Raw genomic sequence first — 24388 nt, forward strand, 5'->3', positions numbered from 1 at the left:
TTGATATGTCAATAGGATAGCCTTTATTATAATATTCTGTTATGATGATTGATGTTGTGTCTATAAGTAATTTTCCTCCAAATTATTTAGAAAAATATCTCTGCACTGAATATCTGACAGGTGTGTCAGAGGAAAGTGCAATCTAGAAAACTCCCACTTACTGCTGAAATATTTATTAACACAATGTTTCAGTCTGTCCGACCTTCATCAGGTATAATTTTTCCTCCACAATCAATTATGTATTCGCTATATCTTGTCTTCTTCATTATTCTCCAAGTATATCTCACTCATTGATTGTTAAATTACAATAACACAACAAATTGTCTCTACATCTGGGAATGCCATATTCATTTACCAAAACAATACACTTAAGAGTTGTTAGCATGTATGCATGTCTCACTCATTTTTATACAAATCTGCATAAGACTTGCATTTTTTCTTTGTTGAATTCGCTCCACAGAACACACTCTGTTTCCCTGAGGGAGACAAATAAGTCTAGAGTGTATACACTTAACCAAGATTGTAGCCGGTGGCACATTAAAATAGAGAAATATTGTGACATAATAAACACATTTTTAATTCCGTCCAAATAAACATCATCAAACATAACCTGTATTTTGTTAATTTGTGATGTTTATGAAGGAATAATTAAAAAGCAGGTGATACTTTTATGGAATGAACTAGATGGTGACTAAAGATGATCACTTTTGCGATCGATTTCATCTTTTTGTATGACTTATAACAAGACTGGAAGGATTTTATTTTTCAGTTTGGCTCCTTTTAAGCTAAAAATGTCTTTCAAATGGAGAAACTTTATTGATTGTTGGGGAAAAAACAAAATTCTGGGGGAATTGAAAGTTAACTTTAATCAAGGACATATGTCATATTTTATGAAGAATACTGAACCGAAACACTGGAACCTGTTAAAGAGGAAAGCGGCTTAGAATGGCATCTCCATCTACTGGTGAAGGACATAAATTTACCTCAAATTTCCTCCATATTTATGCTGCTGTTGGTGGTGGAAGTGATGGTGATGTGTGTGTGTTAAAATGTTATTTTGCTTGTTTGTTTATAGGCCTATCTGTGGATGTGTGGATGTGTGTGTGCATTTATGTATTTTCTACTACTCTGTGTGAAAATATAAATAACTACCTTGGCGGTGTGTGCAGTGTAATCTGCTCCCAGCAGGCTGGATTCCCACTGTGAGAAAGACAGTATATTGTTCCTGCAGCGCCACAGATAACAACTCATTAGCATACTGAATCATTTGGCTGCAAGAGCCACTCTGCCACCCATCTGCACTGAGCTGATAAACACACACACACGCCTGCTCTCCCTCACACATACACACAGATCTATGTAGAGCGAGCACATACACACTCACACAAGCCTTCTCTCACAAACATGTACACACACATCCTCTCATCCCCCTCCCTTCCAATCCCTCATATACTCTCCCTGTATCCCTCTCTTTTTGTGAGTCGGTGTGTTTTTGGAGAGTCAGGAACAGTGAAGCAGGTAAATGTTTGGCAGGCATTAACCCAGAGGGCCCCTCAGTGGAGTCCCAGCACAGCCGGAGCAGAGCACAGGAGGGGTCCCCAAACACCTGGATGTCTCTGATGCTCTCTGGAAGCAATTTTTAGTTTTTTAGAAATGTTTAAGAGCTGGTGGTGCTGTTATAGTGGTGGCAAAGTCTGCTGTTTGGAGTTATGGAATATAGGGACTTCAAAAAAGTTGCGTTTATGTGGCAAAGCAACAATCCCGACCACATGTCGGTGAACATAACTTTTCGATTGCGTAAGTGAATAACTTCTTGGGGCGGGTGGGAGTCTCGACCAGAGCGGCCGTTTCACAATGTGTACAGACACAACAGCGTGCAAAACGAGTGCAGCGGAGGCTGTCAAAACCACTTTCACAATGGCAGGATATCCTGCAGGTCACCGAGCCACGTTAACCTCGACAGGAAGTTGTCACTTGTTGGGAGGAAGTGAGGATTCCATCGTCCATTGGGGGGAGTTTCAGGAGGAGGTTGTGGTTTCAACTATATACACTCTGTACAGATAAGGTGTGAAACAGTTGCATGGCGTGTTATGCCATTGTAGGAATTTGGTTATGCAATTATGAGTGTAAAAGGTATAATTAGTCATATATGAGGAAATGTGGCAAATACAGTATGTTCAGTTTCTTCAAAGGAGGAATTGAATTTAAACTAATTGACTTGAATTAATAAGACCCACAGCATGCTTGAGTGAGATCAAATACAAGGCTTTTCCTCTGCGTGTTTTATTCAGGGGTTTTGTATAAAATTCATCGATTTAACATTGGATATATTTATAGATACAGCTATCATACAACAAATATGTCATTACCAAACGTACAATGTCCCTTTACTGCAATTCATAAAATACCATAGTTACCAAAGGTACCAATATAGGCTACTAGGTCCTGCTGAAAAAGCAGAATAACCAACAACAGTGAGCAATACTTGACTGTATTAATCAGAAAACTGCTGGTGTTGTTATGATATTAACACTGTGTGTATGCGTGCGTGTGTGTGTGTTGTGTGTGTGTGTGTGTGTGTGTGTGTATATGAAATGCGGCAATGAAGGGATTTATTTATGTACCTTACTAAACTACAACTGCATTACAGTTAAAAAAAACAAAAAACACTGAAACATTCATATCAAAAGGACTGCATGAGTCGTTTCATAATATCATGTGACTCATATTTTGTACACTTTCAGAAACACTGCATGTCTTGTACCTCCGCAAATTCAAATAGATATATTCATTCCCGGCAGTGAAAATCTTTAACTGTCTGTCGACGTATTTGGTGTTGTTTTCTCACCACCAAAGTGTAACAGAAGTAAATGGTACCACATTTGATGTACTAAGTTCAGTTGCTTGCTTTACATTTCGAGTTCATCTCTTCTCTCCTTTTTCCTCGTCTCCCAAAAGACCATTTTGCTAGTAAACCCATTGACAAACACACTACAGTACATCTTAAACCACACTGACTTGAACTCGAGTCACTGTTGTTACATTGCGCAGTGGAAATATAATGCTATTTACAATACATACGTAACTGCATGGGTACAATAGAGTCCAGTCGGTTCATTTACGGCCTCCAAATGAGGCAAACTTACTTTTGTGTCATTATTCTTACACATTCAATTAGTTGGGCAGGGTTTTCTCATTGATGTTTTAGAGCCATTTACTTGCACATTGGATCTATTCTGGCCGCACCATATTATAATCAATAGTATCATTTGTGAAGCATTGGTCCGAACTTCAATATTACACATCAAAAATCTTTGCTAAGTGTCTCTTGATTGATCTTTTGTTTGGTTTTGTTGTTGTTTTGTTTGCTTGTTCTTTCTTTTTCAGTTTTTTTTTTATTTTAGAATATCCTGTCTTTGGACTTTCAAAACACGGAAAGTTATAATCCGCACCCAGTCAAAGACGTGAGACATGCAGAATTTACAAGTCTTTTGTTGGATCAAATTCAACCAATCACCAATCAAAGCAAGCTATTCATCAGTGCTGCCTCAGGTGTAGTATGGAGACAGGAACTCACTCCACTATCTCACTGCGTGGAGCTTGATTCTCTTTCCTACACTGACGACTCGAAGCTAACGGGTCCTGAGAATATCCACCTCTTTCTTAGTCCCTTTCATTTCAGTCTCAGGTTGTCGTGTCCGTGGTCTGTTGGCATCGGTATCATCGACGGCTGGACTCATCTAAAGCGCGGCCATTGCGCCTCAGATCTCTACCAGCTAGATGCAGTGCGGGCCCACGTGAGGCTGTTAGAGTCCTTGGTGCTGGAGGTGAGTCCTGGTCCTCCATAAAGCTCTCGGGACTGCCCTCAGCATCGCCGTCAGGCAGGCTTCCACAACTGGAGCCTGGTGACATTGTCTCCAGAAGATCGTCCCTGGCCAAGCCCACCACTGTGTCCTGATGTGGACCACCCTGAGGGCCCCCCTCAAGGGCCCCGACCCCAACCAGCAGCCCCGTCTCCCCATCAGTTGTGCTGCCAACATTCCTCCCTCCGTCCTGGTCCTCCAGGAGGTTGGAGAGGAAGCTGATGTACTTCATAGCGAGCCGCAGGATCTCATTCTTGCTCAGCTTCTTGTCTGGGGGGTGAGTGGGGATGAGTTTGCGAAGCTCCGCAAACGCCCCGTTTACGTTCTGCTGCCGCCAACGTTCACGACTGTTAGTGAAGATACGACGTACAATCTTTGGCTGGCCAGCTATAGCAGAGGAAAAGGGAGGAAAAGAGACAGACAGAGTAAGAAGAAGAGGCATTGATAGGATAACAAAAATAACATGAAGGGCAGAGCTGAAACAGATAATGCAGTTTGTAAAAAGCGTATAGAGCAATAATAAAAATGGAAAAATTTGTCGCAGGAGAACAAATGCACATACATTTTCAGAAAAAGATTGTTCATAGGAAAAACAAAAGTTTAATATTCCTAAAAGATTAAGCTGCAAAATTCCTTACAACCATGGATATTTAGATGATGGAGAAGAAGCTGTAGTGGCAAAATATAGTATAAATATGTAAATGCAATACTAGGGAAATGGTTGATTTGGCTTGCCAAACCCCAGGAAAGGGTGTCGGAGAGACTATGTGCTCCCTATTCCATTTTCTATGTACTTTTTATTTATTTAGGTATGCTAAAATACCCACTGCAGGTAGTCACATCCTCCCGCCCTCAACAATGGTGTCTTCCAGGCTATTGTCGCCCTTGGAACACACCCAGTCTATCTTAATCCTTCAGCCCACTCTGCAGTAAAACCTTGGCATGGAGGCAGCAGCACCCCCATCCTCCACCCCAGTATATGGCAGTGAGTGGGCAGTGGTGGAAAGGAGGTTTCAAATGAAATAAACCCCCAAATCCGCCTAAAAAGAGCTTACTTTAATGGCATGCAGGTACATGTATTTGACATTCAGATTAGCAGCGTTCATTTATGAATTCTGATGTATTTATTCCTCTGGGTTAAATACTTATTTTCCAATTTAAGGCATCTTCTTCTGCAACACTCAGATTAGGTTCAGTATAGATCAATGTCAGTGGATGAATGATAATGGAGATGAGGAAGCGGACGTTTAGGAGACTAGATTGGCAGAAGGAGGACACAGCAAAAGTGAGTCTTACCATACTTATAAAGATCTAAAATGTGCCTACCCTCGTCGAGTTCAACCTCATAAGGCGCCGGGCGACGCTTTACCCTGTTGCTGGGGTACATGCTGTACTGCTCCGACTCCCCTCCGAGACTACAGCAACAGAAAGCAGACAAAAGATGCACAGGTATATGACAAAACATGGATTTACATCATTTCCTTCATTGCATATACACCCTCAACACCCCCCTAATCCTTGCACCAGGAGCACACACACTCAGAAACACACACACACACACACACACACATAGGGTAATTCTCTACATGAACATACATGGTAAATGGTAAATGGACTTGCATTTATACAGCGCTTTTCTAGTCTTACGACCACTCAAAGCGCTCTACACTACATGTCAGTATTCACCCATTCACACACACGTTCATACACTGATGGCAGAGGCTGCTAAGGTGCCAACTTTGCCCATCAGGATGTAATCTAAATACTCATTCACACACCGATGGCTATGCCTTCGGGAGCAATTTGGGGTGAAGTGTCTTGCTCAAGGACACATCGACATGGGGGATCAAACCACCGACCTTCATATTTACATACATGCAAAATAATGTCAACATAATGTATACACAAGCATCCTTTCACATAGCCTATTCCTGCATGCAAGGCCATATATAGGGCAACATCATCAGCATCCATCCAAACTTATAGTGAACATGATCAAATGAAAACGTGCATTTCATCAAACTGTATATGATTGTTTCTTTTTTTTTCTCTCCCTCCACCTCCACCTCCACCTTTACCTGTTGATGGCGGCGAGAGGCTGCGCCAGGTTGTAGAGCATGGCCCGGGCCGGGACAGGAAACGCGTTTGGGCTCAGTTGGACCATTCGAGCGTCGTCTCGTTGCGGCGGCGGTGGAGGTGGTAGAGGAGGAGGTGGAGGTCTGCGAAGTTCCGTGATCGGCACCAAATGGCTCTCAGTCCTCTGCTCCAGCGCTTTTATAGCGTCCCTCCTGGAGAGCTCGATCACCGGCACTTCCCTTTTCAGGTCAAGGGCGTTGTGAGAGGCAGTTTCCTTGGCAACGCCGTTGATGATGATGCTGATGCTGCTGGTCCCGTTGCTCGTGTTCTGCAGAGGAGAAACGTCATCCGTCTCCTCATCATCAACCTCCTTGAAGCTGCCTCCTCCTCCTCCTCCTCTCCTCCCTTTCTCCCCCTCCTCTCTCCTCCTCGGCTCCAGCTCTCCCTCCTTGTTGCATCCGTTCAGTCTGGAGATGATGGAGGAGTCCTCCCGCTTTCCAGGACCGGACTCTTCCTCGGGACTTCCAGGACGAAGCTCCGGATGCCGTTTTTCCATCATTTTTTATACCGTCACCACTCTGCTCGAGTCCACTACGTCCTAAATAAGATTTTTTTTCTCGATTAATTTATTTTTTTATTTTTTAATATTATTTTTATTGACAACACATACATCAAACAAAAATCAAATCAAATTCTCGATTAATTTATTGATCAGAATAATATGTGACAATCTCAATATACCTAATAACCAAGCGTTTTTTATTATTATTATTATTAGATTATTATGATTGGCATTACAATTTTGATTAAATGGTTTTATTATTATTATTATCTGAATTATTATTATCAATTGCTGATTTAACATTTCAAACAAAACAAATAGTGTAAGAAAGACAATTAATATGCTGGTTGCTTGCTATTATTTTCTGAATTACTACATTTTGTTCAATATTTTAAAAACGATTTTTTCTTTTTTTTTTAATTTAAATAATTTTCCACAAGGGACAATAACAATTAAAAACGCTTTAATTCTCAAGGATTCTATCATTTTTTTGTGTCAGCTTTTTGTCAGGTTTGAGAGCTTTTCTTGGATGTGATCCTATTATGCCAGTTATACAATTATGAATTTGCCTCAGTTCATTTTTTTTTATTTCACATTTGGAGCCAGTGATATTCTCAGATGTTATTTACAAAGAGCGTTATCTTGTTTTTGCATTGCATGCTTTTTTCCATTTCTATGAATCTCTTATCTAAAGCTTGCTTGACCATAACGTCATCTAATAACTGTAAATGTATTTAAACCGACGTTTGAGCATAAAGTCACATTCCAATATATATATATATAGAAAAAGCAAATTTCGTCTGCTGTTGATTTAGAGGTGAAATGATCGTCTAATAGAGAGATTGTGCTTCATGCCACCAGGACCACGAAGACAGCTTGGTATCCATTCTTCGTCGAAATAAAATCCCTCTTTTTTTTCTGTCTTCAATTAATCCAGAAATAACATTCAAAAACACTTGATCATTTTCATATAGCCGCATATATGTCAGAGAAAGGTGTTTTAATTCTTGTTTTATGTCGGTGTATAGGCCATAATGCTGTTGTTGTTAAAGCCGAACACGAAAAGGATATGGAATATACATGTGTTAGGTGTTTTAGTAGCAACATAACTCGATAAATGTCCTCGGAATATTATTATAAACGAACAGTCAGACCGCCTATAATAAAAAAAAGCGCACTTTGATTCTGGGAATTCTCTCCAATATATAGGCCTCGCATCCGTTATTACATCCCGTTAACAGTCTCGACCGGACAATAGCAGCAAAAAATGTAGGCTAACAATTTCGCACGTATAACACCGATCAAATTCCGACGATATCAATCTAATTACAGCCTTTAAGGAACAACGAATGCTGCTGGTTTTAAATAGAGAGGTGTATTTTTACGCACTTACCGTTCCAGCCGTGTTGTTGATGTTACTGTGTAAGTGGAGCCATTTTGTGAGTGGGTCATCCATGTCTGAGGTTTTTCTTTTTTTTTTTTTCTTGCCAGTTGTGGAGCAGAGTGTGTATATGTGTGAGTGTGAGAGTGTGAGTGCGTGTGTTTGTCAGAGTGTGAGTGTGAGTGTGAGTGTGTGTGTGTGTGTGTGTGTGTGTGTGTGAGAGAGTGAGTTTGCGTGTGTGTGTGTGTGAGAGTGTGTGTGTGTGTGTGTGTGTGTGTGTGTGTGTGTGTGTAGCTGAGTTATTCCTCGTCGCATCCAGTGCGCTCCCTCAGTATATGGGAGCGGAACACAGGCCGCAATGTGGCCGAGTGAGATAAGCTGCACGGCAGCGGCCTCTTCATCCACGATAAGCTCCTAAACCCATTATTTATGAAATGATTCATTATTATTTGGCTGTCGTGGGCTATATAGGCTTGTGGAGGGCAAAGCATTAAAAAAAAAAAAAAAAAGCAAACAGGCGCAGCGCAACGGCCTGTAACAGCGTGAGGTTAGTGTGTACTGGAGCTATAGTGGAGGTGTTTTAATTTTTTTTTTGATGAAAGAAACAAAAGCTGCAGGTTAAGCTGTTGACCTATTTATATTTTCCAACAAAGGGGCTTTTTTTTTTGCTAAGCCAATTTATCCTGCAATAAGATAAACTGATGATAGTAGAGGGTTATTTTTATTTTTTTTCATTTTTATCCTAAGAGTATCCATTACGCCCTATCATTTACGCACCTTGAGGGCTGCTGATACAACAGATAGAGGGTGTAATTATGATGCCTCAATTGAACGTGGACACAATTCTTTATCAATTAACCAATCAATAAATGTATAAATAAATAGGCAATAAATGTTTTTAAATTTGTTTGATGAAAGAAACAAAAGCTGCAGGTTAAGCTGTTGACCTATTTCTATTTTCCAACAAAGGGGCTTTTTTTTGCTAAGCCAATTTATCCTGCAATAAGATAAACTGATGATAGCAGAGGGTTATTTTTATTTAAAAGCAAACAAGTATCAATTTCCTGAAGCAATATTATGTGATACACCACAGGTACCATGAAGGAATGGATCCTGCAGAGCCCTGGGGAAATACAGTATGATCCATTGAGAAAAAAAGAGAGCGAGGGATAATTAATTGCTTTTATGCTTAGACATAATTTGTAATGCAGTTGCAATCAATCTTTTTTTTATTAAATAAATAGCTCTTTAGTTTGAGGGTCTCAGGGGCCAAGATTACATTTGTGGCACATCCAAGTCAATCATCTGAAATAATCAATAAGATTAATGGGAACATTTGAAACGTGACAAAATATGGTTCTACTCACTATGCAGGGGTGTCAAAAATAAATCACAATTTGAACATGAGAAAAGTGTTAAAGTTATTATTTATTTTTTTTTGTTTGTTTTTTCATTTTATCCTAAAAAAAAGAAAAAGAGTATCCATTACGCCCTATCCATTTACGCACCTTGAGGGCTGCTGATACAACAGATAGAGGGTGTAATTATGATGCATCAATTGAATGGGATACAATTCTTTATCAATTAACCAATCAATAAATGTATAAATAAATAGGTATAAATGTGCTGTTGCATGTCATTGCTTGTGTTTGGAGGCCTTTGGACGGCGGTTCCCTGGGGCCCATGTTGGAGGACACATGGCTCTGGGAGATAAAAGCCTATCAGCTCCTGGTCGCATCAGATAAAAGAGCAGCACGCTATCAGAGCACGTTCAGGACAGCCTAAATGGTAGCAGCTACATCCTAATAACGGATTTTTCCACACATGCTTGCCTTCTTTTTTAGTCAAATACATCTATGGAATTTAAATAATCGAATACATGTAGTCAAATAAAACTCGTGATATAGCAAAATACAACATTAAATGTGGAGGATCTTACACGTTTTCAAGCCCTAATGTTTAGGGGGGGAAAAAATAGCCCCATAATTAGTCACGACCTTTAAAACAGACCTGTTGGAGCAGCAGTCACGACCAGCATCCTACATCCTGCTTAACAACACAGCCCTCACATAATCCCTTTACACTGTTTTTTGTAAGCATCTTTCAAGGAAATTTCAATTATGCCAAGATTTTTGTTGTTGTTGTTGTTGGGGAGCACTCAGCACTACTTTGAGTGTAAATGAATGATCTAAAATTTGCAAATCAATAAGCCTAATTGATTTAATTCAGGTTGATTTAAGTTTTAGGGGTTTCACTGTCAAATTAAGAAAAAAGGGTAATTTTAAACAATTATTGCCATGTAAAATAAAGACATTTTAATTTTGTTCAAACACTACAGTGTGCCTTGGATTATTTTTGAGGGAGACTTGCATTTTGTACTTTTTTTTCTCCCTTTTTTCAAGGTTGTTTTCATATATGCAATTTACAGTTCTTAATTACAGTAGTTTATAAACCATTTTTTTAATTACTTGAGCTTATAGGCAAACTCATTAAGTACACTAGAGAAAACAACTTCAACATTCAAAATTTTGGCATTTTGTACTTTTTTGAGACCATATTCCACCCTTGCAATGAGCCCTTCACAATATTGAATAAGGACAATACATCTGAAGGATCCAAAGAGAACCTGCAGAGCAGCGCTTCTACTCCATTGTCTTCAATTTATGTTGCTAATTCATATAATTGGAAACTATACTCTAAATTTCAATGTTTCAAATATATTCATGCATCTAACTGAATGGATTTAGTGTGATATAATACGATTTTTGTAGTTGTGTGCATAATTAATGAGTGTGTTACAAAAGTTTGACAAAATAAAACATGTTTTATTTAAAAGCAAACAAGTATCAATTTCCTGAAGCAATATTATGTGATACACCACAGGTAACATGAAGGAATGGATCCTGCAGAGCCCTGAGGAAATACAGTATGATCCATTGAGAAAAAAAAAAAAGAAGAGAGATAATTAATTGCTTTTATGTTTAGACATAATTTGTAATGCAGTTGCAATCAATCGTTTGTTTTTTTTTATTAAATAAATAGCTCTTTAGTTTGAGGGTGTCAGGGGCCAAGATTACATTAGTGGCACATCCAAGTCAATCATCTGAAATAATCAATAAGATTAATATTTAAACGTGACAAAATATGTTCTACTCACTATGCAGGGTGTCAAAATAAATCACAATTTGAACATGAGAAAAGTGTTATTTTTGATTGTCAAAAATACTTAAGTCAAAATAAATGCAGTCACCCCATTTTTTTTTATTTTGGAGAGAGTTTGTAAATAAAATTTAAAAAATCAATAAAAAAAAATCAGACAATTTGTGAATGAAATGGTCCTTATATATTCAACTAAATCTGACCATAAAAGTGAAACAAGTTGTGCTGGGTTTGAATCAGTATTTATAGACTTAACCTTTTTATTAGTATCACAATATATACTTTGTAATCCAGCTTCTACTGTAATCCTTTCTACTACTGGATTTATTTGGTTGTATTATCTGTCATTTGGTTATTTTATTGATTTGTCATTGTAATCCCATGCAGTCCATTGCAGTGTCATCTTGTTGAACAATAGTTTGCACTAATAGAAAATGAACCTCTAACCCTGTAATCTCTATCTACCATAGGTTATAGTCCATCAGCAGTGTTTGCAGTGGTGAATTATAATCCATGGCTGCAGGAAAAATGGCTCTGTGCCATGCCATAGATCTTCCCAGTCAGCGCTGGTTGCGTCGGGCCGGCATGATCCGAAGAGAAGCATTGCTTTCCCGGGTCATGAGCCGCGTCACCTGGTCCAGACTGAGTCCAGCTACTGCTTCTCCGTTCACCTGCAGGATTTCATCTCCGATGCCGAGGAGACCTATGTAGGGGGCCTCGCCACCGCCGTCACCCACTTTCTCTACATACACACCTGGGATGGAAACAATAAGAAAGGAAGAGGGAAGACGGATGAAATAGAGGTGAAGGCATGGTTGGATAGTGTGAAAATGGAGGGGAAGTAGAATTACAACAAAGGAAAACAGGTGGAAGCAGAAAAAAAAGATAGAGGATGCCTTTGTGTTTAGTGAAGCATACAAAATTGTAATAATTAACAAAACATTTGTATCTGATTATGTTACATTTTAACAGTAAAGCCAAAGGCCAATTTATATCTGAACAATGACATTTCACTTCTATTCTCTTTCTCTTCTTTTCTCTTTATTCTACAGCCTGGCAGTTACCAAAGGAACTACCAAAATGAAATAACTGCAAAAACCAAGCTCTACATTTAAGACAGTGCAAAGACAATGCAGATTAAAAAGGTTACCTGTGTCTGGTCGACCTTTGCCCCTTGAGATGACGAAACCAAAGGGGCCGTTTGGGGGTCTGACGAGCTCCAGGAGGAGGGACCCATCAGGGAAAGAATGGGTGACCCGGCCCACTGGACGTGCGAGTCTAGAGGTAATTACATCTTCAACACTCAGGGCCCTGTGAAGCTCCCGCTGAGGGCTATCAGGGCTGTAACTGCAGAAATACAGCAATTAGAAAACAAATTAAGTAAAACAACGTGTGTGCTTTTTTTTTTCATTCAATCTACTTTATTTCTTTGGCGCTTACCTGGGTGCCAGGCCGTACGGTATGTGCACCTCTCCCAGTATTGTTGAACGCTCTGTTCTTCTCTCTAAACTCTGCACAGAGGAGGCTTTGCGCAGTTGGGCCAGTGGCAGCACCTAGTGGCAAATAAATGGCACTGTAACAAATTGTGTTTTTCATATTGGCAAAATTCATCAGAACAGCTTTGGGAACCGTAACTTTTTTTTTGGGCTCTAACACCCGTCTAAAACTAACAAGTGTGTGTTTGGCACCACACACATGCAAATACAGGCTGTGATTGTCTGGAACAGAAAGTTGTTTACATCTAGTGTACTCTTACAGCTGCCAAGAGGACAACAAGGATGGCTACCACAGAACGTGGAAGGACAAACTGGAATGCATTATCTGTGCTCCCAGTGTCAGGCAGAAAGGTAGGTAATACTTCAAAGCCTCAGTTGATTCACTGTGGCAAATAAGTAGTGAAAGGTACTGGAACTGGAAGTTTAAAGATGTGATGTTTTCTCCATACAGCCTTCCTTTTTGAGGCAATAATCACAACTATTTGATGTGGTGAAATAAAACAACAGCAGTCCTGAACAAAACATAACATGGCATGAAAGATGTTTGGTATTCTGGCTCACCGTGTGCAGGGTTTGCAGTGAGGGTGTCCTCTGCATGCGGATGGAGGGCTGCGGTCTGCGCGTGGGGCTCGGGGAAGCAGAGGTGACCCGGGGGCCCGTGGTTATACTGAGCTGTTCCATGCTGCTGGAACGGCCTCCTTTCACTAGTCTACCAACACTGTTCAGACCAATGGAGGAAAAGAAGCGACGCAGGAAGAGCTTTGGCCGCCCATCCTTGTTTCTGTAACAGGAAAATTATAGTTCTTTTACTAGCCGGTAATATAGTCTCAAAATGTATTAAAGAGGAGCTATTATACTTTTGTGCTTTTCCCCTTTCCTTTGATGTGTTGTATAGTTTTTTTGTGCATGTAAAAGGTCTGGTCAAACTTAGGCTTTTAAAGTCCATGCCAAAGGGAGTTACTCCCCCCCCAACAGAAACACTGCTTCTGAACTGCCTGAAACGCCTCGCTTGAAGTCCTGTCTTTTCTTTCGTAACATGGTGATGTCACCAAGTAACACATTTACATAATACCTGCCTAGCGGCTACTTTGGCATGCCCTCAAACAAAGCTAGTTAGAGTGGAGTTGGAGCTGAGTCCGAAGAGTTTGGTAAATGTTTGTAAACATGTTCTAGTAGAAACACAAAATATAAGTATGCACTTGAAAATGAGTATAATAGGTCCTCTTTAATATAAACAATTACATCCCCAACTAAACTACCAATCAACAAGCAAAGGATAGAGACTTGTGATTATTTTGCTCACAGTTTTTATCATTTTGCAATAAATGGACTTAACAAGTAGGGGTCTTCATTACCAGAAGAGGGCAGGATTATCTTGAAGTTCGCAGAATATTTTTAATAACAACATCGGGTGGACTGTAGGTCAGGGTTTTAATCTCCTAACTGCCACCGGTCTGGCACGCTCAGGCCGTTTTGGAAACAGCATGGTGGGGGCAAAGGATTTATTGTCTAAGCTACGACAAGAGCGCTGTTATCTTGGCTTACCTGGAACCGTCAGAGTTTTCCTCCCATATGGCCTCAGCTTTCAGATGCTCTGCTCTCAACAGCTCCGCTCTGAGGTCCTCAGCCCGATTCATACCACGGTGAGCAGGACGACACTCAGGACCAGAACCAGGGTCACTCACACCTGCTGGTAGAAAAGGATGTACCAAAAAATCATTCTCAAATATTCTTTTCTATTTTATTCTGGTAATGATTACTTGTATTTGTTATATTTGAGTACATTTTGCTGATACTACTTCATCAAATGCAGGACCTTTTACAGTATTATTAGTATACAGTATTTTTTATGGTGGTATTACTACTTTAAGGACACTAAGAATTGTTGTGTTTTCGTTAGCCTAGAATGAGCCCTTCATATCTACATAGGAAGCAGGTCCTCTTCACGAAGTCCACCATGTTGCGCCGCCATATTTCTACAGTACACAGGACGCACAGAACGGACAAACCAAACACTGGCTCTTGCGAGAGCCTTTCGCTTTTTTACGTTACCTGAAGGCCACCGTAGTACTTCGACATGCTTGTAAAACTGCGGTAACGTGAGCTGCAGAGTGCAAAATCGTGATACCCCCAGCTGCCGTCTGACTTCCGTTGCTCCTAAAGTAGTGTTGTTATGGTAAGGACGGCTTCTGAGCGAGATGAACGGCGGTGGCTCACATTACCGCAGTCTTGGAAAGGGAGGAGTGAGCAGAGGGGTACTCAGTTGGTGGAAATCTGCAATCGCACCACTAGATGCCGCCAAATCTTACACACTGTACCTTTAAGAAGAGAATACTTCTTCCACCAATGCTTTTCCAGAACAGTAAATCCTCCCATAAGAAAGAACAGTATCATTCTATGACATGTAAATGGCAGAAACTACAAGTACTGAACTCTCTACACGACCTTCCAGAGAAATTGAAATCTCTCCATGGCTCTGCTCATCCCCAATGACCACTCACCTGCTCCATCTGGAGTGGCATCCCAGACTTCAGCAGTTGGTAGGTCAGTGCCGAGCCGGGCTGGGGAGTACCTCAGGGTGGATGGCCTGATACAGGGCACTGGAATGCTTGTTGCAGAGGTCCCCTGGGTTAAAGCCACTGCACTTCTTGCCTCTGGAGAGTCCAGGAGGGCCGAGGATCCTCCCTCGCCTCCCCCAATCTGGAACTGAACCGTGGACTGACCTGCAGCAGAGCGATTTCTTGAACTTGACTTCAGGGCTGACTTTATAGGCAACGATGGGGGAGATGATTCTCTTAATCCACCAGATGCCTCCTGCAAATCGGGTTCCAGAGCGACGGGGCTATCTGGGGCAGAGGAAACATCTCTGCTCAAGTTGACCCTGTTTCTGGGATTTGAGTTCCGCCGCTGAGCCCAAGACGGACCGTAAGGGCCGTGGCCAGACTCTACTCGACTTTCTCCTTTCCTGCTCCTTCTCCGAAGTTTCCCAAACCCTGATGCTTTCCACCCTGTGCTGCTCTCTTTATTTTCCCCCAGCACAAAAGCTCCGGCAAAAGTGACAGTTAGAGGAGCTTTGGGACGAGTACTTGCTTCTGGCTTGTTATGAGGTACCCAGCGAGGAGACGCTTTTTCCCGCGGGTCCTCAGGCTGCTGTGGCTCAGTGTTCTTTGGCTCTGGTGGTGATGAGGCTGGCTGAGGCTCCCTGACTACAGAGCCACATGACTCACATTTCTTCACCAGCACTATTATCTCTTTAATCACTGTTGTGGGTTCACCACTGACACCCTCAACGTCTTTCTTCTGTGAAGACACACTTCGATGGCTTCTGCTCCTCTCTGAACCACTACTGCTAGAATCTGTATTGCTTTCTTTACTCTTGGACTTGGGCACCCCAGACCTGCTACGCTGCACTCTATCCAAGTACCGAGACTCTGCTTCTCTCTCTGATTCGTCCTCGAAGCGCACCCGCGTGGGTGAACAACCATACCGTCTGGATCGACCACTTTGGTCACCGGGGGAAGTGTCTGTTTGGTTAGGGACGAGGAGGGGACCAGATACAGTTTGAGCTGCCTGATCTTCTTTGGTTTGAACAGCTTTCTGCACTGATGTTGGATTGGGAGACTCAACTGGCTGCTTCTTTCTGCAAGAAATAACACAGAAGTGCATATTGAAGGGACACATATTTTCATTGTAAGAGAGTTGCACTTGTGTTGAACTCATTTGTAAGATAGTATCTTATGAAAGTGAAGCAAAAATGAAGGTGAAACTGAATGTCAGCCATCTCTCAGCAATAGACCAGGTGACCAGACCATAAAAGACCTCATCAAAACAAGTAATAATGATAGACATATAGTACATGTAGTGGCTACAGGCAGCTGATTAGACTGTTGTCAGGCTATTAAATAGCTGTTATCAGTCACTATAAGCCCCACAGATGTGGGTCAATAGGGGCCTACTACACGCACTAGTAGGTTTTATCATTGTTTCACAATGGTAGATCACCGAAAGAAGGTATAAAAGAACACGACAGCGAGCTCTAGGAAACCGTAGTAATTATGACAGTAGCAGTAATGGAATTGAGGTGCTGTAGTATAGAGAGTGTGGAACTCCATAAGGGGTGGAGGTCGGGAATGATGGATAGGACACAAAACACAGGACTTTCACCCAGGACACTGGGGTTTGCATCCTTTGTGAAACCAATGGTGTGTAGTTGTGTTTTTGTTCGTAGTTATTTTAACCCAAAACACTAGGTTTTTCACTAAACTTAACCAAGTGTTTTTTTTTGTTGCCTAAACCTAAAGAACACTTTTTGTTTGTGTTTAAAACGTGACGTTTCATTCAGTTTCATTCAGTTTCACTATGTACTAGGCCCCTAATGAACCACATCAATGATGCTTATAGCGACTGTTAATGCCTATTTAATGTTTCCTACTGATATGAGGGGATTTCCGCAAACAAAACTGTGACTTATGCACTATTACATGAACAGAATGACACCAAACCTTTTCTCAACATTGTCAGCTCTGTGTTTGTAATTACAAAGCACAGTCAGGCTCCAAAGCTTCAACTTGTTTTCAGTTAGCACACATAGCTTTGCCAAAACAGGCCAAGTGCAAGAGAAGGATATACAAAGTAGAGAGGAGGATAAGGGAGACATACAGATGGTAAACTGAGGGATAAACAGGGAAACTAAAAAACGAGACAGTGGTAGCAACAAAGCCATTTGCAGAAAAGGTATACAAGAGGACCTATTATGCTTTTGTGCTTTTTCCCTTCCCTTTAGTGTGTTTTATAGTTTTTTGTGGATGTAAAAGGTCTGCAAAGTTATAAAGCCTAAAGTCCAAGCCAAAGGTTACTGCCCCCCACAGAAAAACTGCTCCTGAACTGTCTGAAATGCCTTGCTTGAAGTCCCGCCTTTTCTTCTGTAACATAGTGATGTCACCAAGTAACACATTTGTATAATACCTGCCTAGCGACTACAGTATATTGGCACGCCCTCAAACAAAGCTAGTAAGAGCGGAGCTGGAATGGAGTCCGAAGAGCTTGGTTCGGTTGACCGATCACAACAGAGTGGGCCAGCTGACCAATCAGAGCAGACTGGGCTTTTGTCGAAGGGGGGGAGCAGGAGCTCAGGGAAAAAAAGGTACTGCAGCACAGCTGGTATGAGAAAAATAAAGCGTTTTTTGAACATTGTAACATTGGAATGTAAACATGTTCTAATAGACCCCAAAATACAAGTATGCACCTGGAAATTAGCATAATAGGCCTCTTTAACTTGTCAGCAAATGGAACTTGTTATCACCCCACTGATTCATACCCACCTACTGTGCAAAACTGCACAAACACAGTGGGACGTTCACAGTCTCAAACATCTAACTTGTGAAAATGCCAAAGAGGTCATAGCCTGCATAAGTAGATGTAGCCAACTTACACTGTGGATCTCTGATCAGAGTGGGAGCTTCTGTCGGGGCGATCGCCTTTAATGTGATTGGAGCGAGCCTTGAGTCGTGCTCGCTCCAGAAGAAGCTTGGCTTGCTCATGTCTTGGGCTCATAGGAAGCTCATCGCTGATTACAAGAAGGGACCTGACGATTGAGAGAAAGATGCAAATTAGAAAAGAAGTGAATCATTTAGGTGATGAAAACAGCAAGGGACTGGATAGAGTTGAATGTGATGAAACTAGGCGCCATCTGTTTGAGTGAAATTGAATATTTGATGAAGTCTTTAAATGTGCAAAGCTTATTGTGTGTTGTGACACATCCAGCGACATCATATTCCCCACAGATTGATTTAACGTAGAGTGAGTGAATCAAGCTGCGTCTTCCTAAGCTGTTTTATGTAATATCAGATAGATAGATGGGGGGGGGGGGGGGGGGGGGGGGGCGTGGCACTGGCGGTGAGCAGCAGAGAGAAACGTCATCCTTCCATCTATCCCTATGCCCAGCAGCTAAGCTGCTCTGCATTGTGCTTCATCGTCTGAACTCGTCTTTATCCCCTGGCCCAGTGATAAAGATAGCATGATACACTACGTGGATTATCCTTGTAATGGACTGGAGTGTGATTCATTCTCTCTGGGGTGACAAGAGGAGAGCACATTATGTTTCAATAGATTACAGTTTGTCATGTTAATTGTGACAAACATGGTATAATTAGCAGCCTGTTCTGGTGCCCCATGAGCAGCAGATTTATTCTGAAGTTTATTATGACGATGACCAGAATGCACTCTATAATAATAATAATAATGGCCTCTAAAATATTGCCACTATTGTACAAGATAAACTGAATGACTGATCAGATGAACAATTCAAGAAATGTGCCAAACTCTATGATTAGAAAAAAGTGTTTTTATTGCTCAGCTGCACAAACGGTTCAATGTATTTATCAATCTATTTATATTGTTGTCTCTTACTTTAAAGTAAAACTATGGCTGGAAGAGATAGTAAAACTTCCTCATCTGGAAAGAATACAGTTCTCCTTATTCAGTTTATCAATAAACTGAAGAAGGACAGGATTTGGTATCCCCTTCTCCAATACATTGATAACTCAAACTGATTAGTTGTACAATATTAATTTGGAGTGACATGATGTAAAGTTTGTTGTTGTTTATTTGTTTTGTCCCTAACGCCAAAGTGAGGATACATTTGTAACACTGAATGTTTTTTTTTACAACTGCTTCCTCAATTAAAAAGATTCAAAGTAGTCTGAAGTTTTTGTCTGGTGTCTCATATACAATGATTACAAGGTTTGAAGACATTATATCTTTCTAAGTATGGCACTTTCTTGCAAATAAGAGCTTCATTTCATAATCTTATATGGGTGAATTATCTGCTTCATCAATATACTGTATTTGATATTTATATTTCTTTATGAATATGTTTTATTTGTATGATTTGTATTGATATATGTGTTCGACACTCTAGATGCTTCAATCCGGGAAGACAAAGATAGACTCTCAATTCCCACACGTGGAGCTGCAAGAGTGAGATTTATGAGGCGAGGATATAAATAGTGCATAGGAGTTGTATGTCACCGCCCCGGCCAAGCACATAAAGAAGCTTTGCATTGCTCACCTCAGATAGGGTTCAAGTTCCTGAGCGAGAATGGCTGAGTCAGAGCTGTCCGAAACCCCATGGGCACCTGTAATAAAACAAAGAGGAAAAGTACATCACAGCAGATGATCTGATATGAATACAATATGGCTGTAAAAGCAGAGGTTTTATGCCCACAAAACATGGATTTCCTGTCTTTGTTTCTCTCTACATTTAACTAACCTAGTGCACAATTCATAGTGTATTATTCTAATTTAGGGTTCAGTTCTTATTTAGTGCCTCCTGTAGTGCTTGCTTGGGGGAAACATTACTGCCAAGAGAGCCATCAGCCATGATGTGACCTACAAGGACATGTGGGTATTAAAATAATTGGGTCTTTGTATGATCATAAGGATTTTCATAAACCTTCATACCATTAGATTCAGTTATAGTCTCATAGGTTATCCCTGACTGATCCTTAATGTCAGTAAAAAAAAACACAAGTTACGCAACCAGATAAAGGCAGATTTCCCAGAGACAAGAGGGAAAAATCAACTGATCATCATGAATTTACATATGGATTGCACCGACTATATTGGTATTGACACACACAGGACGTGTATCATTAAAATACATAGTATGGGAAGATACCTAATCTCTCACTTTACACGACTACAAAGACATCCATTAGCACACAGACAGAGATATAAAAGCAGGGACACTTCCCCCACCGCTCTGACTGCTAATAATAGCAACAAACTCATGCACATCTGCAGATCTGACATCTGTTCCACGCTGGGAATCAGCCAGGTTACATATTGCATGTCTATACAACGTCATCGGGAGACAGACGAAGGCTTGTATGAGGAACTTTGAATGGTTATGAAAGCTGGAAAGTACAAAATGTTAACTTTATAAAATGCTTTATAATGTTTGTTTTCTGGGGGGGTGCTATTTTTTATCTAAATTTTCTGTCTCCATAGCAACAGACCACCTCACCGGATAACAACATTCACTACACTACACAAAAAACTGTGACTGAGCCACTTGTTTACAAAGAATAAACCAAATCCTACATTCAACCTGTGTGGACTGTTGTCTAAAGTATATCAACCTACCAGTATGCCTGTTTTTGGTTGTTTTTTTAACGTAATGTAATAGATGTTACGGAGCAGGTATTAATGTCACTTTACAACACTTTGTCAGACAAAAATAAAACCATCTCAAGATGAGGAGGGGGGGATCTTACCTGTGACTCTCAAACCCTTAAGTCAAGCTCTTTTTTTTCATTACAAAGTTTTTACATTTGCCATTAAATATATGCCATTTTCCTCAAGAGACCTACCTTTACAGTCCCCTCTGTATGTTGTGTCTCCACTTTCTCCTCCACTCTGCCGTCTCTCCTCCCTTCCCCTTAACTTTGCATAAGCTCTCTGCTTCACCTTCACCTTCAATGTCTCATCAGCAGAGAGTATCCCACTCTGTGAAGACATGCTCTCCCAGCTGTCTGAGCTGCACAGTCCTTTGTCACGAGCATCTAACTCCTTCTGCTCACATCTGTCCAGGTAGCACTCCACACTGTCTGAGTGTTTGAATACTAAGGATGCCTCGCTGTCATCCACCACAGGTCCTGCATCTGGTTTAGGTTTCCTTTGAGGCTCTGCCGGTGCTTCTGTCTGAATATGGTCCTTCAAAGGTGTGTTGTCAGAGCTGACACCATTCAGAAGCAATGTTTCAGGGCGTACTACTCTCCAGAAGCCCTTTGGTGGTGCCCAGTGTCTGGTTGATGTGGAGGAAGAAGTGGAAGATGTAGTAGAAGCAGAGGTGGCGGCAGGAAGGGAGGAGAGCACAGGTAGAGGAGGAGGAGTGGCTGGCTCATCCTTACTGCTGCTTGAGTTATCAGACAGAAGACTCTCCAAACTGGTGCCCTCCACAAGCCCACAAAGCTGGCCTTTCAGAAAACTGACCTGGTCCTCATTTTTCTCTGACCTCTCCTCTTCCGTTTCCTCTCCCTCCTGGAGCACCTGCTCACCTCGTGCTTCAGCCGGAGGGCTGTGGATCTCGTAGCTGACTTGCACCTCTACCTCCTCCTCTTCATCACTACTGCTTGAGTTCTTCGCAGCGCCTGATCGCCAGGAGGGGGCAAGCAGAGGTACCTGAGCCTTTCCTCTGGGCCTCTGTCTGACAAGGACTTCGGATGCAATCTGCCCAACCGGACTGCTCCCTAACACCTCTGTGTCCAACCTCTCTCTTTCTTTCTCCCGATCTCTCCCTCTTGTCCTTCTCTGTGTGAGTGACTTCACCTTAGTCTGTAGCGAGTGCACAGCCGAACTCTGAGGAGGAGGAAGTTGGGTGATCAAAGAGGATGCTGGGAACACAGGTTGAGGGACAGGGCCAGTGATGAGTCCCCAATTAATGGGAATCCCAGTAGGTAAAGGGGAACTGGGTTTTGCTTGGATGTTATCAACCACCTTCTCTTCCTCCATTGGCCGGTCATGCACAGAAAAGTCCAGATAGATCCTGAAAGATAAAAAAAAGAGAAGTTGTTTTTATATGCATGTGTCTCTGTAAGGCTACATCTGTTCTACATCTCTGTTACCAGCTACTTTCTATCTGATCTGCCTGGTGAGGAGATATGTAATGTGGATGCAGTCACGTTGACTTATCCACTGATTACTTTGCAGTGCACAGGATAATCCTTTAGAACGAGACTAAGCAACTGCTGCCTGCAACTGAGCCCCCCTGCACGAATAAACAGTATTATGAATGTTTGTTGTCAAGCAAAATCAACAATATGCCATGCAACAAAAACAAAATCAGTCACCTATTCAATAATTAAGAAATTGACATATTTCAAGATTTTGTGTCATGTAGCTACTGTAGGTCATATGACTACCACCTTGCTAAATGTTTCTTCACTTACATTGACAGCTATAAATGATGAGTTGAACCACGAGAAACAGTTTAAGTGTCTTTACTGTTCAAGAGCAATATCAATCATACAGGTATCACACTACTTCACCTGTTAATAAGGTATACTGACATTGTATGCGTTAACAAAAATTGTCTTTTGTAATTATTTTTCCAAATACACAACACTAAATACCAATTTAATAAACATAATTTACATTATGAACAAAATAAGCTTCACAACACATTCTCTGAAGCCAGATTTCGTTACATAAATAGGCTAACACACACAGTGATATAGTGTACCTGGATATTCAGTGAAGATGGTGTCCTTTTAAAAACATAATTCCAGCGTTGAAAGTTGCCATAAATGCTGGTGCAACAACTGCACAAATGCAAGTTACCAAAACCTGCGCCTATTGTGCAGATTATTGCAGCGTGCATCCTCAGGTCGGTCGCCAACATAAACGAGAAGACGCGGAGCAACTTTCATCTCTCAATGTCTCTCTCCAGATCCTTGTGATGCTCTTCCACTCTCACTGTCTACTCTGTACTGGCAGTGTCAGGCGAGCCAGCATCGGCCTCTCTCCATCATGATTGGTCCGGTAATCCCTGCAGAAATCAGTGGGATTAGACAAAAATGGAATACAAAAAAAAAAAAAAAAAAATGCCTGCTTTAATTTCGTCCTTTGCCTCGCGAACCCGTTGCAGAGTGAAGCTCTGTTGCGTAAGTAGGCTACAGAGCTGCACACTCACACACACACACACACACATACACAGACATACACACACCGACTCCTTGCACACAGTATAATAAACCAATGAAACAAATAAAAAAAATAAAAATAAAATGGCTAAATGGGCTTCAGTTTAATAATGCTACAGGCTGATATGTTAGATAATCTATATCATTTTGTAGGCTGATCCCTCCCTCTATCATCCCAGCTCCCTCCCTCTCTTATCTGTTTACATGGACGCGTGTGCGCACAGATTTTACGCACACTTTACGCACAGTCCGCCTAATTGGGGACAAATGTTCTGCTGTCACAATCCCCCAGATGTGATCAGACAGATGCTCAGTTTTGTGCTGTGTGGTTGTGTGCATACAGCCTGATGTCAGTAGAGGGCGCCATTAGCACACACACATACACACACACCGACTCCCTGCACACAATAATAAACCAATGAATAAAATGGCTAAATTCAGTTTAAAGGTCCCATATCGTGCTCATTTTCAGGTTCATACTTGTATTTTGTGTTTCTACTAGAACATGTTTACTTGCTGTAATGTTCCAGAAACCCTTTATTTTCCTCATACTGTCTGTTTGAATATACCTGTTTTTACCCTCTGTCTGAAACGCTCCGTTTTAGTGCATTTCAAGGGAATTGCAACGGAATTGCGGTGCTAAGCAACAGCTTGAGTCCATGTTTACTTCCTGTCAGATGATGTCATTCATATCCACTGCAACAGGAAATAAACTGTGACACATTTAGAATGTTTACGTTTTAAAACCGTGAAATGGTCTAAATATTGTATATTTGTGACATCACAAATGGACAGAAATGCTAACGCCTTGTTTCAAACGCACAATTTCAGAATACGGGCTGTGTGTGTTTCTCCGTATATTGAGCTTTTTGATACTTTGAAGGGACTGTTTGTAACTTTTTAAGCGTATTAATGTACCGGGTCGGGACACATGCGCGCTCGCATATGCGCGCTCGCGTGTGGCCGGAGCCTCTCCCCCTCTGCCTGCTTGCCTTCACTCAGACAGCGCGCGTTCTCGCTGTCTCGCTCCACCTCTAGACATGAACGCGTGCTCACTACACACTGCAGAAGACTTCGTAGCTCTGAGAATATCTAGTAAATGTACAGTGGACGTTTGTGCAGAAATAACTGCTGCAGCTCCTCCAGAC

The 24388-nt window shown here is 41.3% G+C and overlaps 2 protein-coding genes across 5 annotated transcripts; both read right to left on the reverse strand.

The window, feature by feature from the left end:
• Positions 1 to 2249: 2249 nt before the first annotated feature.
• tal1 (T-cell acute lymphocytic leukemia 1) lies at positions 2250 to 8752 on the reverse strand. 2 transcript variants are annotated; one of them, XM_037787225.1, is made up of 4 exons: positions 7895 to 8752; positions 5942 to 6537; positions 5160 to 5278; positions 2250 to 4250 (listed from the first exon to the last, which is right to left on the reverse strand). In XM_037787225.1, exons 2-4 carry the CDS (start codon positions 6496 to 6498, stop codon positions 3721 to 3723), a joined length of 1206 nt encoding a protein of 401 aa, XP_037643153.1. In that variant the 5' UTR covers positions 6499 to 6537; positions 7895 to 8752; the 3' UTR covers positions 2250 to 3720. The 2 variants fall into 2 exon arrangements, with proteins under 2 accessions (XP_037643153.1, XP_037643154.1); XM_037787226.1 differs by having other exon boundaries at positions 5190 to 5278; positions 7895 to 8382.
• Positions 8753 to 10686: 1934 nt separating this feature from the next.
• si:ch211-13f8.1 lies at positions 10687 to 23385 on the reverse strand. 3 transcript variants are annotated; one of them, XM_037787222.1, is made up of 10 exons: positions 22781 to 23385; positions 20910 to 22084; positions 19607 to 19673; positions 17969 to 18121; positions 15039 to 16177; positions 14083 to 14224; positions 13099 to 13318; positions 12482 to 12594; positions 12192 to 12388; positions 10687 to 11795 (listed from the first exon to the last, which is right to left on the reverse strand). In XM_037787222.1, exons 2-10 carry the CDS (start codon positions 22048 to 22050, stop codon positions 11602 to 11604), a joined length of 3366 nt encoding a protein of 1121 aa, XP_037643150.1. In that variant the 5' UTR covers positions 22051 to 22084; positions 22781 to 23385; the 3' UTR covers positions 10687 to 11601. The 3 variants fall into 3 exon arrangements, with proteins under 3 accessions (XP_037643150.1, XP_037643148.1, XP_037643149.1); XM_037787220.1 differs by having other exon boundaries at positions 14083 to 14227; XM_037787221.1 differs by lacking the exon at positions 22781 to 23385 and having other exon boundaries at positions 14083 to 14227; positions 20910 to 22160.
• Positions 23386 to 24388: the final 1003 nt, after the last annotated feature.

Source organism: Sebastes umbrosus, chromosome 12 (assembly GCF_015220745.1).
Source record: "Sebastes umbrosus isolate fSebUmb1 chromosome 12, fSebUmb1.pri, whole genome shotgun sequence".
Classification (NCBI taxonomy): domain Eukaryota; kingdom Metazoa; phylum Chordata; class Actinopteri; order Perciformes; family Sebastidae; genus Sebastes; species Sebastes umbrosus.